The following is a 15,532-nucleotide window of genomic DNA, read 5'->3' as shown; positions in this document are numbered from 1 at the left end:
CACCTCCCCGATGACTCCTCGCCTTCAGACAGCGTGCAAACCATTCACGAATTCTCTAAAATCTTAGGCCCCCAATGCCCCTAAACCAATCAAGCCAATCAGAACCCTTTTCGAGATTTCTTTGTAACTTGTCCCCCCCTGGAGAGCTTTGATGCCTATCCGCGGGGGTTGCCTAAGCCCTGCTTGCCCCTCTGTCTGGGCTGTGAGATGCAGGGGCCCCGTTCCGCCTCAGACGGCAGATTCGCTACGAGTACGGGTCTTTGCTGATGGTTGGCGAGCTAGATGCGGATGAGTAACATGCCGTGAGGCGAGATGGATTGCTGTAGCCTGCTGGCGAAGTGTATCAACTTGTTGTTTTGAAGTCTATAAAGGAGCTCAACAAAGTCAAAGGAAAATACTCTTCATCTTCATTCAACTCGACAAACCTTGACTGTGGTCACTTATAAAGTCACACTGAAGCAATCTTTCTCCTTCCTAAAGCTTTGAGAGACACATATCTTTTGGCACATTATGTCAGACACCATGGAGTCAACAAAGAGCGGCGACGACTCGTCGGTGGTCATCGTGACCCCGGCTGAGACTGAGCCTGAGGTCAAGGAGGAGAAGACTGAGGAGACAAAGACAGAGTCCACAGAGGGTAAGTCAGAGCATTCGACACCTCAAACAAGATCATTGGCTAACACCAGCAAAGACAAGTCGGAGGAGAAGAAGGACGAAGACAAGAAGGATGGGGATGAGGAGAAGAAGGAGGAAGAGGAGAAGGAAAAGGTCATGGTTGGCCTTTTGGCAGACACCAAGGATCTCTACGCCAAGTACGACGAGCACGGTGATCGATCGTGGACAGACAAGTATCCCACAGATCTTGAGGAGGCGGCTGAGAATGAGGAGACTCAGAAGTACGCCGTCATTATCCGCAAGAGTAAGTCTACATCCACCAACGTATCTCTGAACCTGCTAACACCCACAAAGAGAAGCCCAAGGAGGCCGACTCCAACAAGCCCCTCATCATCGACAGTCTCGTCATCCAGTCCCCCTACCTGAAGCGCGTCCTTGGCAAGGTCTTTGATGGGTACCCTGGTGTCTTTTGCGGTGTCTCCCGACTCAAGTTCCACGCCCCCTTTGAGTGCTTCGTTCACCGCTGGGACAAGTTCTCCGCAGCTAAGGATGACACGGCCTACGATGAGGCCACTCGCGAGCACGTCACTCTGCTGTACAACATCATGAAGGAGGAGCTCGGTGAGATCATCCAGCTTCGAGAGGATTACTTCAAGAACAGGGCTGTTGCTTTTGAGCACATCTGGACTCTGTTCCCTCCTGGCTGCACAGTCTGGGGCTCTGAGAAGGGCAAGCCTGTGGCTGTCAAGTTCAACTCGGGCCACTTTGGGAAGAATGGTTGCGGTGTCACATTCTACATCTTGCAGTGCAAGATCATTGACTGGGATGGCAAGTACATGGGTTGGACCGACCTCACCATGAGAATTCCCGAGTTCTTTGGCACCGTGCCCTTCTCGGAGCTTCCTTGCTATCCTCTGGAGTATCACCCCCGTCTCGATGCCGCCAAGGCACTATTGACGGAGCGTGGCCGCAAGTTTGATGAGCTTGGTGGCTACTGCTACAAGTCGTACAATGGCACCGCGATCTGGCATGTCAACTCTGAGAAGACCCGAAAGGAGACTGTTCAGTCGCGGATTGTCATTGATGGAGCCAACTGGGAGAAGTTGAACCCCGACCACACAGTCTGGCTCAACCCCATCCACACCAGCGACAACTTCAGCGACGACGATGACAAGGACGCCGAGGCGAATACCACTCCCCAGCGTCCTCCTCTGACTGAGGACCAGCTCCTCATGACATACCCCATGGTGAGGGGTTACTCGCTCAAGAACAAGCGATGGATGGAATTCTTCATTGATGACGTCTCTGAAGTCAAGTTCAACGACCAGGCCTTTGAGTCTCTTGTCCTTCCTCAGGACCAGAAGGACCTCATCCTCGCATTCGCCGAGAGCCAGGTCAAGTACAAGAACGTGTTTGACGACATCATCTCTGGAAAGGGCAAGGGTATCATCATGTTGCTCTCTGGTGGTCCCGGTATCGGCAAGACTCTGACCGCCGAGTCGGTGGCCGAGGAGATGAAGGTTCCTCTGTATATCATGAGCGCTGGTGATCTCGGCAGCGATGCGTACGATATCGAGGAGAACCTTGGCCGTATCCTGGAGATGGTGGCTAACTGGAATGCTGTCCTCTTGCTGGACGAGTGCGACGTCTTCCTCGAGGCTCGATCTCCCCACGATATCGAGCGCAACCGAATCGTGTCCATCTTCCTGCGAACGCTCGAGTACTACGAGGGCATCCTCTTCCTCACGACCAACCGCGTGAAGAACATGGATTCGGCCTTCCAGAGCCGAATCCACATGTCCCTCGAGTATCCTCCCCTCGACCGATCCTCCCGCGAGGCCGTCTGGCGAGGCTTCCTCAACCGCGCCGTCAGCCTCGACGCCAAGGTCGCCGGCGGAGCTGCCCACGAAATCACTGAGAATGAGATCAAGGCTCTGGCAGGCTTGGAGCTCAACGGTCGCCAGATCAAGAACGTGCTCAAGACTGCTAATCTGTTGGCTTGCCACAAGGGGCAGAGGCTTTCGTTTGAGCACCTTCGGACTGTCCTCCGGGTCGAGGGTCACTCTCTGTGAGGTGTTACGGAAGGTTTCTTTGATGACTTTATGAGTTTGTCTTTGCGATGATACACCGGAACTTGAGTATTGCACGCAGGTAGAATTATTCCTATTTCCTTTGGCCTAGAATAGCAATCAAGACTTTTGCTCAATGCCCCATGTGTCTACTCCAAGTCCCAATCCCAATCCCAATCCTCTCGATACCGTCGACCACGTTGAAGTCGTCGGTTTTTTAAAATATGGCGATCTTCCTTGGCGTTACTCATACACCGCACCAACTCCTCGATGCAATATTCAGCTGACTGACAATACCATCCCAGTATGCCATGGACCTGCGGCACCCATCCTGCATTCCCCGCCTTGAAGGGGTCGTTCATGTCGTCAACCAAGGCGTATACCGCATTGACAAAGTGGTTATACATTCTGTCCGGAATTCCATAGCCCCCAAAGATAGTGGTCAATCTTTCTTTCTATTCCTGTGACCATGGTGTTTGGGGCTCTGACCGACGGGACAGGATGTCAAGAAAGTAGGGCTCTGCCACGTTCCTCGGGTCAAAGCAATCCCTCATAGCGCCGTCCCTCCCAAAGCAGGTTCCCTCTTCGTCGTGATCACGATGACAGACACCAAGACGCATATTAACCCCCATGAGGGGACGCGGGTTACAGGGACAGAACTCAGGGTCGCGGCACTGTTCATCTTGGGACTAGCATCCTCCGCGGAACGGAAAGGGAAGGCCGGTGATGTAGTAGTACGGTTCCAGAACTTCATTCTGCTGAACGTCGTGGGCGTCTTTGAGCTTTTCCTTGATGATGTGCTGGGAAGCTGTCTTGAGGTCCCGGTAGAGGAGAGACTCGAGGAAGAGGACTTGGGTAGCGGGATCCATGATTGACGAGCAGAGTTGGAGAGTTTACTTACTGGAGATTCTGGTATAGGATGTATGGAATTTGTTGAGAGCGGCAGGTAGGAGATCCAAAGGGGGCGTTTTGTACGTACTGCCTGTCGTGACCAACGACACTGTCTGACGCTTAAGTATTGTCAGCTGTTCACTGATCGTGACATATCTTATTAATCATTCCACTTTATATCTCAATGAGAAAGAGTAGACTTAAGTATTATATGCGAATCGGGTTCGCAGGAAGCAATACTCTATGATATATTTACCTTGCATGGGGAGACTAAATGTGTACTGGCCCTAAAGACATCAATAAACTTGGGTGGCCATCTGATTGTCATGTTTGGCCTTGCTTATGTGATGGACAACGTTCGGAGCGTCGAGAACTTTTGGAAGCTATAGTGTTGGGCAGCTACGTCAGGCAGGTATTACCGTAAGTTAATGAATATGATCCTAAGCCTTGATAAATCCTTATAATAATACGCTTTGACAATGTTCCTTAGGTACCCTGGCCCAGAGCCTTAGCCTCAGGTTGGGTACTGACCAGCCTTGTGAATCCTTCGCCCGCTTGCCCGGTTTGGACGCACCACATTGTGCTACTTCTTTCCAAAGGTAAGCAGTGCCATGGAAGATGCTGGGAGATTAAATCGCCCGCCAGTGACCTTTTCATCCTTCACATCCCCTTCCGGCCTACCAGAGAGGGTCTCGAAGCTCTGACCAGCCCACGTACTACAAAGATCAGCACACATTGCCTGGCACGGGACGGCGGGACGGCCATGACTTACAGTCCTGTATGAGCTGTCGTCTTCTCCGACCGCAGGAGCTTCAGCGTGGCGGGAGTATCTGTGTCAAGACCGGCGAGGTTCACGTTGATGCTCGGCCTCTCTCCCTCGCCAAGATAGACCTGGGTGTTGAGCACCACAACACGAGCGAGCTGCTGTTTCTCCCAGATGCCATACGCGGTAAGGGTTATGTTTGACGTCGGGATCTCGGCGACGTAAGAATGTCCAGACTTCCCAATGGCCTCATTCACGATCAGCAGCGCGTGGTAAGAGGGCAGAATGTGTGGGTGGGTGATGTTCAGCCCGTCCTCCGAGTCGTTGGTCGGTTGGATGGCGTTGTAACGGAAGCCCTTGCCCTGGTGAAAGTGCACTCGCTCGACTCCCGATGAAGCTGCAAGAAGCATCCAGTCGGCGGCCCAGAGGGCGCTCTCTACCGTATTGCTCAGCCCTGGCTGGCCATGACTGTTCTTCGCATTAGATTTGGCTGAGTCTGGAGCTCCTCAGTAGCTTTCACTTACTTGGCATACGAGTTTGTCTCAGCCTATAAGTTGCTAATTTAGTCTGTGTCTTGTCGTCGCACCCATCTGAGAACTTACTAGCAGATACTTTAAGCCTGAGGCCCGAACAGCAGATCGCTGACTGGTCCTGGTGGTGAAATTGGCGCGGACACTAATCTTATCCATCAACTCTCCAGGTCGGACGACGCGATCGGGATTAAACACTCCAGAGTATGAGTGCTCCGAAAACTGCGAGATCTTGCACTTGAGTCCAGCATCGTCGAGTAAGCCAGCGTCAAGCGGGCCGGCTGGAGTCCATTCGGGGGCCACAAAGCTGGTGAAGGCACCAGGCGACAGAGTCGGCTTGCCAGAGCCTCCACAGCCAAAGTCAATCTCCTTGCTGATGGCTCTGGCGAACTCTAGCCAAGTGGTGGTGTAGTTGAAGACGTCCCATCCGGGGCCATAGGTGCCATTAGGGTTGATTCGAGATGTGCCGTAAAAATCAGGCTCATTGCCAATCTCGACGTTGGCAAGCTTCACATGCTTTGTGAGACGTGCACGCTCGCCTTGAAACGTCTCAGCCAACAGACGAGCCTGAGCCACCGTTTCGGTCTTGTTGAGATACTTGAGGTTGATCCCCCACATGAAGGGAGTCCCAGCGGGCAGGTTGCCTGACAGGGCATAAAAGTCACGCCCGATGTAGTTGTGGTCCGCCTCTGGGTTGGGGACTTTCTCAGTGGGCTCCGGGAAGGTCGAGTTCATGATCTCGATCCCCAGGTCGACGGTTGAACGGTCTTCAGAGTTGGCACCTACACGTAGAAATGGCATGTGGCCCGTTCTCTCGCCCAGGTTGCGCAGAAGTTGGTTGAAGTACTCGTTTGGCTTTCCAACTCTCTGGCCGGCCCAGTCGGGCCAACGGTCCATCTCAATGCTGAAGCCGGCGAGGTGAGGGGAGAGCTTCTCTGCCCAAGCCGGCTTCTCGCTGGTTAGGTGAAGTTTCAAGTCGTATGAGTTTCCAGCAGCCAAGCCATGGCTGGCAAGAGAAGAAAATAAGAGGGCCTGAACCACTTGACGATGCATGTTGAGGGTCTCAAGCAGAGGATGATGGTTGTGGTCTGGGGAACGGAGTCAGTCAATGATGGGCTTTTCCCCAGATTTTATATCTCTCAGGCTCTCTCTTCCAAGTATGAGGAGTTCACCTCCATACCCCAACTCTGGTGATGCCTCCCCATGGGGTCCGGGGATGCTGGAGCCATGGAGAGAGAGGTCGGTCAACTCTCCGTGAACTACCCTGCCACTAACGACTAGTTAATTCTGCGCATTGATCTTTTTTTTTAGTGTTGATCATCTTGGAACTTTACATCTCCGGCCACAGAAGACTGACATGTATGAAGCAAGTTATCGGCTTTGTTCTCGGGTGCAAAGTGCTTGAAACTTGTATCTTGTATCGACCATTGGATCTAACCCAAGTTAGCTGTGGAACCATGGCCGCTTTAGCAATGTAATTTCAATCTTCCTCGTCGTCAATTGAATAGGTCTAATACTTCGTATACCAGCCATTGGCCTTGATTACTGTGGCGACTCTGTTGGGCATCGTAGCAGAGATTCTTCAAGACCCGCGGCCCGATCTCATCCCACGCCTCGACCGTAGCTTCCACCAATGCATATTTCGTTTCAACCGTATCCTCTGCGTAGTTGAGCTCAGGATGTAACCGATATATCTCGGCCTTCACCAGGGCCCACAGGTTCTCGATGGGGTTCAGGTCAGGCGAGAAAGGTGGCCAGTTCATGACTTCGATGCCTAGGTCTTCGAGAAGGCTCTTGATGACCCGGGCCGTGTGAATCGAGGCGTTATCGTGCAAGAAGATATCGCCAAGCTCGATAAACCACGGCAAAATGAAGTTATAGAGATTATAGATGCCTTCTGCGTTGACTTTGCCGATAAGAGGCACGAGCGGCGTACGGCATCTTCGACCAAAGGCGGCCCAGAACATCTGCCGTACGGTGCCTTGCCGTCTAACTTCCATAACATTGCCCTGCTCAATCTCCTCGGAAGGGCGAAGAAAAGACCACTGGAGGAAAAGCGGTTATGAAAGCGGCACTGAAAAAACCGGCCTAATCGGGCTAGGCTAGGAGGCCGATACAAGATACAAGTTTCAAACACTTTGCACCCCACTGTATATTGATTGCCGTTGCTAAAACCCGATGGTGCTAAGACGGAACCTAAGTACGGATATACGGAATGTCACGGACACATCCGAGGGTTGCAGTTCTTAGTGCAAGATTATCCAATACTTTGACAACAACAATCCCCCATGGGGAAGGAGTTTGTCCCTGAGCATGGCCATGTGAACTAATCTCCGCATTGTGAATCGGACAGGTCTCCGAGTTTGGCCTCTTTGGGTGGTGTTTTGGATGAAGGAGTGATGAGAATAATGGCCTTCAACCATCAAGGAGAGCAGAAACAAGGTGGACTTTGATTGTCGTGATGAATGCTTAGAAGTCGGTGGTCTCTACGCGTGGCTTCTCTCGATCCGAGAAGCAATGCGTTGAAACTGAGCAGCTAATGAGTGAGCTTGAGCATTCGCAAAAGTTGAATGACAGCCGCCAAAAGGGCAAACTGGGATGAACCAGTAGAAGCCCCTTTCATTTGGGTGTGTGAGTTTAGGATCTGCTCTTCGTGGAATGGGTGACCAAGATTCGGTCACCAATCCGGGACAGCACACCATTGATGTGGCCTACTGGATGCGGACAGACAAATCAGAGCCCATTGCCAGGTCTATATCCTGGCAGACCTTCTTCTGGCCAGAGAAACCTGTCGATAATCCGGGCACCACTCCGAATGTACACACCAAGAGCAGGAGCAGACTAGGCCGCTGGAGGCGAGTCAGGTGGGCCAATCTGTTACGTGGAACGCAACTAGAGTTCTCCATTACTAACAGTCCAAGAAGAAGATGGGTGAGGAACTGCTTTTGACCCTTGATCTGAGTTTTCTCCGCAAAGTCAACTCACTTATATCTGGGGCCCCATCGCCGGCTGCCATAGATGAGTTCGACTTCTAGACAGTCAACATCAAGCCTTTTCTCTAGTTCAAAAACAACACCAACACCAACCGACTAACACCATCTGTCGAAAAATTATACGCCATGGGCTTGATTGCTCGTTTCCTCCGTGCCATCGTGCGCAACGATGCGATGCGCAACGACCCCGACGAGATCTACTCCTGGAGGGTCATTGCCCTTGTCTGCTCTGCTTGCTTCGGTGGCATGCTCTTTGGCTGGGAAACCGGCGCCATTGGTGGTGTCCTGGCCATGGAAGACACTCAGAAGCGCTTTGGCTACGCTGACGCATCGGCTAAACACAAGGCCACGCAGGACCAGAACATTGTCTCGACCTTGCAGGCAGGGTGTTTCCTGGCCTGCTTCCTCACTTCGTGGCTCACAGAGAAGTTTGGTCGCCGATGGTGTTTGATTGCTACGGGAGCGCTCACGACGGCCGGCGTCATCTGCCAGGCTGGCTCAGCCGCCAAGGGAATCATCGCCGTCATGTATGTCGGGCGATTCATCTCCGGCCTCGGAGTTGGAGCGGCGTCAACTCTTGTTCCTCTTTACGTCTCTGAATGTGCCCCTCGGGCTATTCGTGGAGGCTTGATCTGTAAGTCAAAGGATGAATTTTGTCCAGACCCCGTCAGGAGATGCTGATCATATCAACCAGCCTTCTACCAACTCTTCATCGTTCTAGGCGTCATGCTCGCCTTTTGGTATGTACCAAAGGAATGACGCACATGGATCCTCATCTGAAACTCTCCAACAGGACCAACTATGGATGCCTTCTCCATGCCACCGCCCCAGCCATCTATATTGTGCCCCTGTCTCTCCAGGCACTTCCTGCAGTGTAGGCGATGAGTTGTCATAGACACCCAAGGAGATGCTGACGTTTGATAGCCTCTTGATCTTTGGAATGTTCTTGTCCCCGGAGAGGTACAACCATAAAGCCTGCATAATCACTCTTGAGTAGTGCTAACAACAGAATAGTCCTAGATGGTGTGCCAAGCAGGACGACTGGGAACGAGCCACGACTATTCTGGTCAATCTACGAAGGTACGACGGGTCTTTGAAAATCTGCCAGTGCGCACGACTGAACTCTTGGACAGACTTCCCGCCGAATCCGACTATGTTCGAACCGAAATTCAAGAGATGGCCGAACAACTGGAAGCAGAGCGAAGGCTCATCGGAGATGCCTCGGCTGTGGCGCTTGCCAAGGAGATGTTTCTTATCCCGGGGAATAGGAAGCGTACTTTCATCACAGTCACGCTGATGATCTGCCAGCAGATGACTGGTGTGAATGCAGTGGTGAGTGATTTTAAGCTGCTATCGGTCTAGGTGATGAATGATATGCTTATACAAGTTCAGAACTACTACGCCCCGCAAATCTTTGGAAACCTCGGTATGACGGGAACAGAGACGTCGCTTTTTGCTACCGGTGTCTATGGAGTCGTCAAGGTGGTCGGCTGCGCCATTTTCCTGGTCTTTGCAGCAGACTCCCTGGGCCGGAGAAGAAGCTTGCTGTGGACGAGTGCTGCTCAGGCTGTCGTGATGTTTATTATTGGAATCTACGGAAGAGTAGAGCCCCCAGTCACGGGCAAGTCGGTAAGTTTTTTCCTTTTTTTTCGCAGAGGCAACTTTGGCACCTGTAGCGTGTCGCTAACTTAACGGTTCAGATTTCGCCGTTTGGATATGTCGCGATTACTTGCATCTATCTCTGGGCGGCGTAAGTACCAGCAGAACACCACTAAGACGAGACGGCTTGAGCTGACAAATATTAGTTTCTACCAATTTGGCTGGGGTCCCTGTTGCTGGATTCTTGTGAGCGAGATTCCCACCGCGCGGCTTCGTTCCATGAACGTGGCACTCGGCGCAGCCACTCAGTGGCTCTTCAACTTTATCATCGCGCGGAGTAAGTGTGGGATGTTGGTTTTGTTGAATTTGAACATGACTTTGCTGACCACTTACCTACTAGCTGTTCTTACAATGCAGCAAACAATGGGCGAAACCGGTTATGTATGTGCTGCTACTCCCAATCAAGTCCAAGTCCAAGTCCAAGTTACCAGACTAACCGCAGATGCAGGGAATGTTCTTCATGTTTGGATCCTTTTGTGTCCTCATGGGCACCTTCGTTTGGTTCTTTGTCCCTGAAACCAAGGGGCTCAGCTTGGAGAAGATGGACGAACTGTTCGGTGTGGCTGCCTTGGCGAATGAAAAGGAGGTTGATACAGAGAAGGAAGCAGCTCAGCCCAGGAGCAGCCATGACTTGTGAAGGGAGTCGGAGGTCTGATGCAGCTGGGTTGGAGTAGGACTGGGAGCATTCCCCCTGGCTGGCGGGCCTCTTGCCCTCCGGTTCTCAAATCCGACGACCATCAGTGGTTGAAGCTCTAGGCTGACACGGCGGCCTCCTCTGCCTGTCATTCAAGTTACTGAAGCATGTTCGTCATCTAAGAAAGCAGTTGTGTCACTTTAAGTGGAAGAAGCAGACAGTAATATCCACAATGTTTTGAAGCCGGTGACTACCCATGTTGCCAAGCCGGGTTGAGGCACGGGGATGCGAGAAACAAGGCTCTGTTGCATGGACAGCCAGGCACTTCCCGAGCGCCTAGCTAGCCGGCAATTTGCGATGATGCAGATCGCCATGGCCAATTTTCCCGCGATCTGGGATGAGGCCTGCGTGGCGGAGGGGGCCCGATGACGCCAGGCACGAATCAGTTCACATCCCGCCGTAAGTCGTAGCTCTGAGGGTGGTCACGTGCCTTCAATGTCTGGCCGGGTGATCCCCGGCTCGTCGGATATACTAGGCCCAATTAGGACGGCCACGGCGGTCCGAAAAGGAAGGAGGGAATTATCTCAGGATGAAGAACAGAGGAAATACACACAGGTTGAAGAAAAGGCCGGGCTTTGCAACAACTTCACCGTGATTCCACAAGACTCGATATGACAACTAAGTGATTCTCGCTCGACCAAAACTCTAGGAATAAGTCTATATATTGCGCCATGTAAAGAGTCGAACTGAACTCGCTATGCTTATGTTTCACTTTTAACGCGGATGCATATATAGTTTGGTTAATTCTGGGTAACGCTGCTCATCGGATAGGATACCGAATAGGCATTGAATCAGCTTGCTTGGACTTCTGCTGAGTCATAGGATGGGTTTCTTAGACACATCATTCAAGAGAGTAAACCGTGATTTGATTCGTCATTTATCGTAGAGTTCATAACGTCGTGAGTAATACTAGGGCTTCTCCAGGAGCACCACTTCCTTCGACCAGAATAACAATCAAGCCTTTTGTTCAACCACCCCTCAGTTTACTGGTCATTGTACGTCCGAATCTTCGCCTGCATGTATTCCCTCTCAAGACGCTCCGTCTGAGCCTTGATCGTCTCGTGCATCAACTCGTCGACGTTGCGCTCAACAGGTCGACCATACCACCCAATGATACCATGAACATGAGGGTTCCATTCTCTGTTCCCAACCGTGAAGGGGTCGTGTAGATCGGCGATTAGGAGGCAAACCGCGTCGACAAACTTGTGGTACATAGCGGGAGAAATGTTGAAGGTTCCGACCTGGCTGCCTACTCTGTCTCTCCAGGCTGGTCGAGAGAAGCTCGGGCGTGGCTTCAAGATGGTTCGAAAGTAGGTCGTTACCTCAGTTCGTGGGTTGAAGCAGTCTCCGTCGTCACAGTGGTATCCATTGTTGTGTCTGCGCTCGCAGACTTTCAGACGCATGTTCTGCCCAAGGACAGGGCGGGGCTGCTGCGGGCAAGACGTCCCGCGCTTGCACGCCCACTTGGGATTGTCGGTGCACCAGCATGCGTACCGGTGACGCTCGGGGAGGCCGTAGATATAGAATCGGATCTTCGGGTCTTCGGCGGAGTTGGGCGCACTATGGTTCGTAATGATCTTTCTCAGGATGAGGTTTCGGAGACCTTGCTCCAAGTCCTTGTAGAGCTGTGGGTCGCGGAAATGGGTGAGGGTGGCGGAATCCATGGTGCTGTGACCAATGCGGTTGGTTTTCGGCCTTGGTCGGATGGATTCGAGGTGAGATTTACTCACCAGAGTGTTTGGAAGAAGCGGGATGGAGATGGTTGAGAGCGGAAAACGGGAGGGTGGAAGCAAGGGCAATTTTGAAGGCGTTGTTTGTAGTGATGAGCTGAACAGGTTGAAGTTCAAGTAGGTATTGTTCGCCCTATACTGAAGCGTTGGCGTGCCACGTTTACAAAGGCATTGTGTATCCCACCAAGAACAGAACATTCAGATTCAAAGTGCTCGACCTTTTGATGGGAGTTAGTAAATGGCATACAAAAGGTAGGCATAACAGGGCCGGTGAGTGACAAGTTCACTGGCATGCAGAGTTTTATAGAACCCCAGAGGAACATGTTAGACAGAGGTCATAGAAAGTGACGCCAATATCACGTTTGGATTTGATATGGAGAGCATGAATTGTTCGTCTCGTACGTAGTGGATGGTAAACCCGAGACATCCAGAGCATATCGCCATCGCGCGAAAGCCATATATGAGATGGGATGGTGACGATGATAGTTGGCAGTGCACTGTCAGGGCACTGTCAGTACACCGCTCATAGAATCACGAATTCACCGATCCTCCAGTCTCATGACTTTGCTTTTTCTTTTTTTTTCCTGCTGACAGTTCTTGTGATTAATTAACTAGTTTGTGCTGGCTTCCAAGGTTGTCTTGATCACTCGGCCAGACTCACCCAGGAGTCACGTTGAGACAGAATGTGAATGAATGTCTTGCAATAGTAGCCGATGTTTTCTTGTCACCACTCTGTAGCAATCCCCGTATCATGTAAAAACAAAATACATATCCTCCAAGCCCAGAAAACCAGCTGGAGCCCATACATACACTTGACTGTGATACTGTGAGTTGCTGAGTCGAGCTGAATCAAGGCAGTTTATTTTTAAGTGCATTTGCGTCCTTTAAACTACTAGACTTGATGTGATTCTAGCCTGCAAAGGATCGTGATTATTTCGTTTGTATCAATGATATGTGGGCATTGTGGCAATGAAACGAAGATTGACCCATTGAGTGAGTAAATACTCATGTTGGTCTTACGCTCAGGGGCTCATATATTTCCCCTTTTCAATAGAAAAAAAGGTGATACAATTCATGCATGGCAGAGCGATAATGACACCGTGAATAAACTGGGGCTTTACTAGGCAACCGCCCATTTCATCAATTCACCCAAACATCTCGTGCTTGAATGACCCCGCTCGGGATCCATACCCGACTCTACAAGACTTGGATTTGTCAATAACGCCCTTCCCCTCAACCTCTTGCGATATATAAACTTGACCTCTAGCCCTTTGTAAAATAATTGCACGACCAAAAATGGCTTCTTTCAAGGCATCTAGCATCCTCATCTTTGGGGCTACTGGCTCCATTGGCAAGTATATTACCAACCACATTGTCAACGCCAAGCCTTCGTTTCCCAAGATCAGCATCTTTACTTCTGAGGATACGGTCGCCAGAAAGGCTGATTTTATTGGCGAGCTCAAGTCAAAGGGTGTCAATATTATCACGGGAGATGTCAGGAATGAGCAAGATGTCAAGAATGCCTACGAGAATGTCGACACCGTCGTCAGCGCCGTTGGCCGAAACGTCCTTGAGACCCAAATCGACCTCATTCGACTCGCCGAAGAGTCATCCTCTGTCAAGTGGTTCTTCCCCTCCGAGTACGGCACAGATATCGAATACGGTCCTCAGAGTGCCACTGAGAAGCCTCACCAGCTCAAGCTCAAGGTCCGCAAGTACATCAAGGAGAATGTGAAGCGTCTCAAGTACGCTTATCTAGTCACTGGACCGTACGTCGATATGTACTTTACCTTGTCGCCAAAGGCTGTCGAGGCGGGAGGCTTTGATATTGCCAACAAGAAGGCCGTTCTCATTGATAACGGTGAGGGCAAGATTGGCTTCACCACAATGCCTGAGTGAGTTTGTCCTTTGTTCATGCGCATCAAACATGACTAACGCCTTTCAGCGTCGGAAAAGCCGCAGTGGCTGCCCTCCGCCACCCCGAGGCCTCTTTCAACAAAGCACTCAAAGTCCAATCCTTTGTTGTCACCTCCAAGGACATCCTGGCCGAATTTGAGAAGCAAACCGGCGGAGAGCCGTGGACTACCACAAGCTATACCCTGCAAGAGCTTAAGGATGCGGAGCAAAAGGCATGGAGCGAAGGAAATCCACATGCTGTCTCTTACACTCTTCGACGTATCTGGTCAGAGGGTGGAACGCTGTATGAAAAGACAGATAACGAGAGCATTGAGTTGAAGGATTCGGAGCTGGAGACGCTTTCGGATGCTGTTATCCGAGCGCTTACAACTGGTTGGTAGAGTAAAGTCTTGAGATGAGTATCTACCAAAGTAAAGAATCAACAGGATATCCTGCTCAAGCAAGGTCGAACTTTCTTCCCTTCCTCAGAGTCTCAAACGTCCTATACATGCGCTCTTCCTGCAGGGGGGTGAACTCGTGCAAGCTACTTCGGATCAGCACCAGTTCGAAAGCAATGACAAAGTCAACCTACCAATCATGGCTACTATAGTCCATGTAGTTGTGAATCGGATCAAGACCAGGCTGATCAGGGCAGGAATCTTGTCCAACAGGGCAGCCCACCGAGGCACTCAATGTTGCAGGCGTATCATCGATAAAGTCGCCGTCACCCGTGCAGCTGAAGCCGTCGAAAACGTGAAAAAGACCAAACCAGTGTCCGACTTCGTGAGTCGCAGTCTTGCCCTTGTTGTCCTCTGTCGAAATCCATGGAACGCCTGGACCTCCTGGCATCGTGCCCGGGCTCACATGGCAGCCGTCGTACACAGCCCAGGAGGTGCCGTTGATGCCTGTGTTAACGGGGTCTTCGACAGGCCAGCTGCAGATACCTGTAACAGAGCCTTCGGTCATCAGACCCGTCTCAAAGTAAATGTTGAGATCGTCATAGTTTCCCTGACGAAGGGCCAAGTCCTTTTCTCTGAATCGAGTAACCGACGCCCATTTATCGTTGACAGTGTGCGTCACATTCTTGACGACGAACTGAATCTTGTGTGGCGCAAACGTCTCGTTCAAGACTTTCATCTTCAAGTTGTAAGCTATTAATCAAGGTATTGTTGCATCATGACTTACTTGGTCCGCGAGCATCTGGTCCGTGACAAAGCCAGCTTGGGCTTCACTCTCAACCACGTGAAGGTAAGTCGAGATGATCAAGCCCGAGGCCCGCCTTGAGAGAGTAGAAGGTTTATCATTGCTTGCCTCGGCTCTCTGAGCAGCTCGCATAGCACGTGCAGCCTTGACGGCTTCACGAGCTGGTCTGACGGAACCGCATTGGTGTTGGGCAAGGCCCAAGGAAAGCGAGGATGCAGCAAATAAAGCTGCCAGAAGCCCTTTGAGTTCCATGTTGAAGCAATTGCCTCAGCAAGTGTATAACACTACCGGATCATGCTGTGGTCTTGTTTCAAACTTAAGTACGCGCATAAAAGCGATGTTACTCGTACTCGTCTCTAAAGGGGCCAGACCATCCTCAACCCATAACCGTACCGAACGGCCTATATGCTCCTTGTAGCATAGATCGTCTATAAAAAGACGGCTACTTAACCCTGGTCTCTTCGTATTAACCATGACGTGATAGTCCCG

At 51.2% G+C, this 15,532-nt stretch overlaps 6 protein-coding genes across 6 annotated transcripts; 3 read left to right on the top strand and 3 right to left on the bottom strand.

Moving 5' to 3' along the window:
• Positions 1–510: 510 nt before the first annotated feature.
• On the top strand, positions 511–2,687 carry NCS54_01164800 (AAA domain-containing protein; the record flags this gene model as incomplete). The annotated part of the gene is made up of 3 exons (XM_053156916.1): positions 511–637; positions 692–919; positions 970–2,687. 3 exons carry the CDS (start codon positions 511–513, stop codon positions 2,685–2,687), a joined length of 2,073 nt encoding a protein of 690 aa, XP_053012891.1.
• A 686-nt stretch (positions 2,688–3,373) lies between these two features.
• NCS54_01164700 (Glyco-hydro-79C domain-containing protein) lies at positions 3,374–5,921 on the bottom strand (the record flags this gene model as incomplete). The annotated part of the gene is made up of 7 exons (XM_053156915.1): positions 3,374–3,534; positions 3,586–3,593; positions 3,664–3,694; positions 4,257–4,291; positions 4,348–4,806; positions 4,863–4,885; positions 4,941–5,921. The coding sequence occupies 7 exons, from the start codon at positions 5,919–5,921 to the stop codon at positions 3,374–3,376; spliced, it is 1,698 nt and encodes a 565-aa protein (XP_053012890.1).
• A 2,066-nt stretch (positions 5,922–7,987) lies between these two features.
• NCS54_01164600 (Hypothetical protein) lies at positions 7,988–10,157 on the top strand (the record flags this gene model as incomplete). The annotated part of the gene is made up of 11 exons (XM_053156914.1): positions 7,988–8,495; positions 8,556–8,601; positions 8,655–8,735; positions 8,786–8,821; positions 8,876–8,941; positions 8,995–9,193; positions 9,254–9,490; positions 9,562–9,611; positions 9,667–9,797; positions 9,861–9,901; positions 9,969–10,157. 11 exons carry the CDS (start codon positions 7,988–7,990, stop codon positions 10,155–10,157), a joined length of 1,584 nt encoding a protein of 527 aa, XP_053012889.1.
• Positions 10,158–11,197: 1,040 nt separating this feature from the next.
• NCS54_01164500 (Hypothetical protein) lies at positions 11,198–11,878 on the bottom strand (the record flags this gene model as incomplete). Its single annotated transcript, XM_053156913.1, has 1 exon — positions 11,198–11,878. One exon carries the CDS (start codon positions 11,876–11,878, stop codon positions 11,198–11,200), a length of 681 nt encoding a protein of 226 aa, XP_053012888.1.
• A 1,362-nt stretch (positions 11,879–13,240) lies between these two features.
• On the top strand, positions 13,241–14,241 carry NCS54_01164400 (NmrA domain-containing protein; the record flags this gene model as incomplete). The annotated part of the gene is made up of 2 exons (XM_053156912.1): positions 13,241–13,839; positions 13,890–14,241. The coding sequence occupies 2 exons, from the start codon at positions 13,241–13,243 to the stop codon at positions 14,239–14,241; spliced, it is 951 nt and encodes a 316-aa protein (XP_053012887.1).
• A 55-nt stretch (positions 14,242–14,296) lies between these two features.
• NCS54_01164300 (Peptidase-M43 domain-containing protein) lies at positions 14,297–15,295 on the bottom strand (the record flags this gene model as incomplete). Its single annotated transcript, XM_053156911.1, has 3 exons — positions 14,297–14,384; positions 14,433–14,977; positions 15,026–15,295. 3 exons carry the CDS (start codon positions 15,293–15,295, stop codon positions 14,297–14,299), a joined length of 903 nt encoding a protein of 300 aa, XP_053012886.1.
• Between the last annotated feature and the right edge of the window lie 237 nt (positions 15,296–15,532).

The sequence above is a fragment of the Fusarium falciforme genome, chromosome 9, assembly GCF_026873545.1.
Source record: "Fusarium falciforme chromosome 9, complete sequence".
Lineage (NCBI taxonomy): Eukaryota > Fungi > Ascomycota > Sordariomycetes > Hypocreales > Nectriaceae > Fusarium > Fusarium falciforme.
The sequence above is the reverse complement of the archived record's forward strand: the minus strand, read 5'-3'. Positions and strand labels throughout refer to the sequence as shown.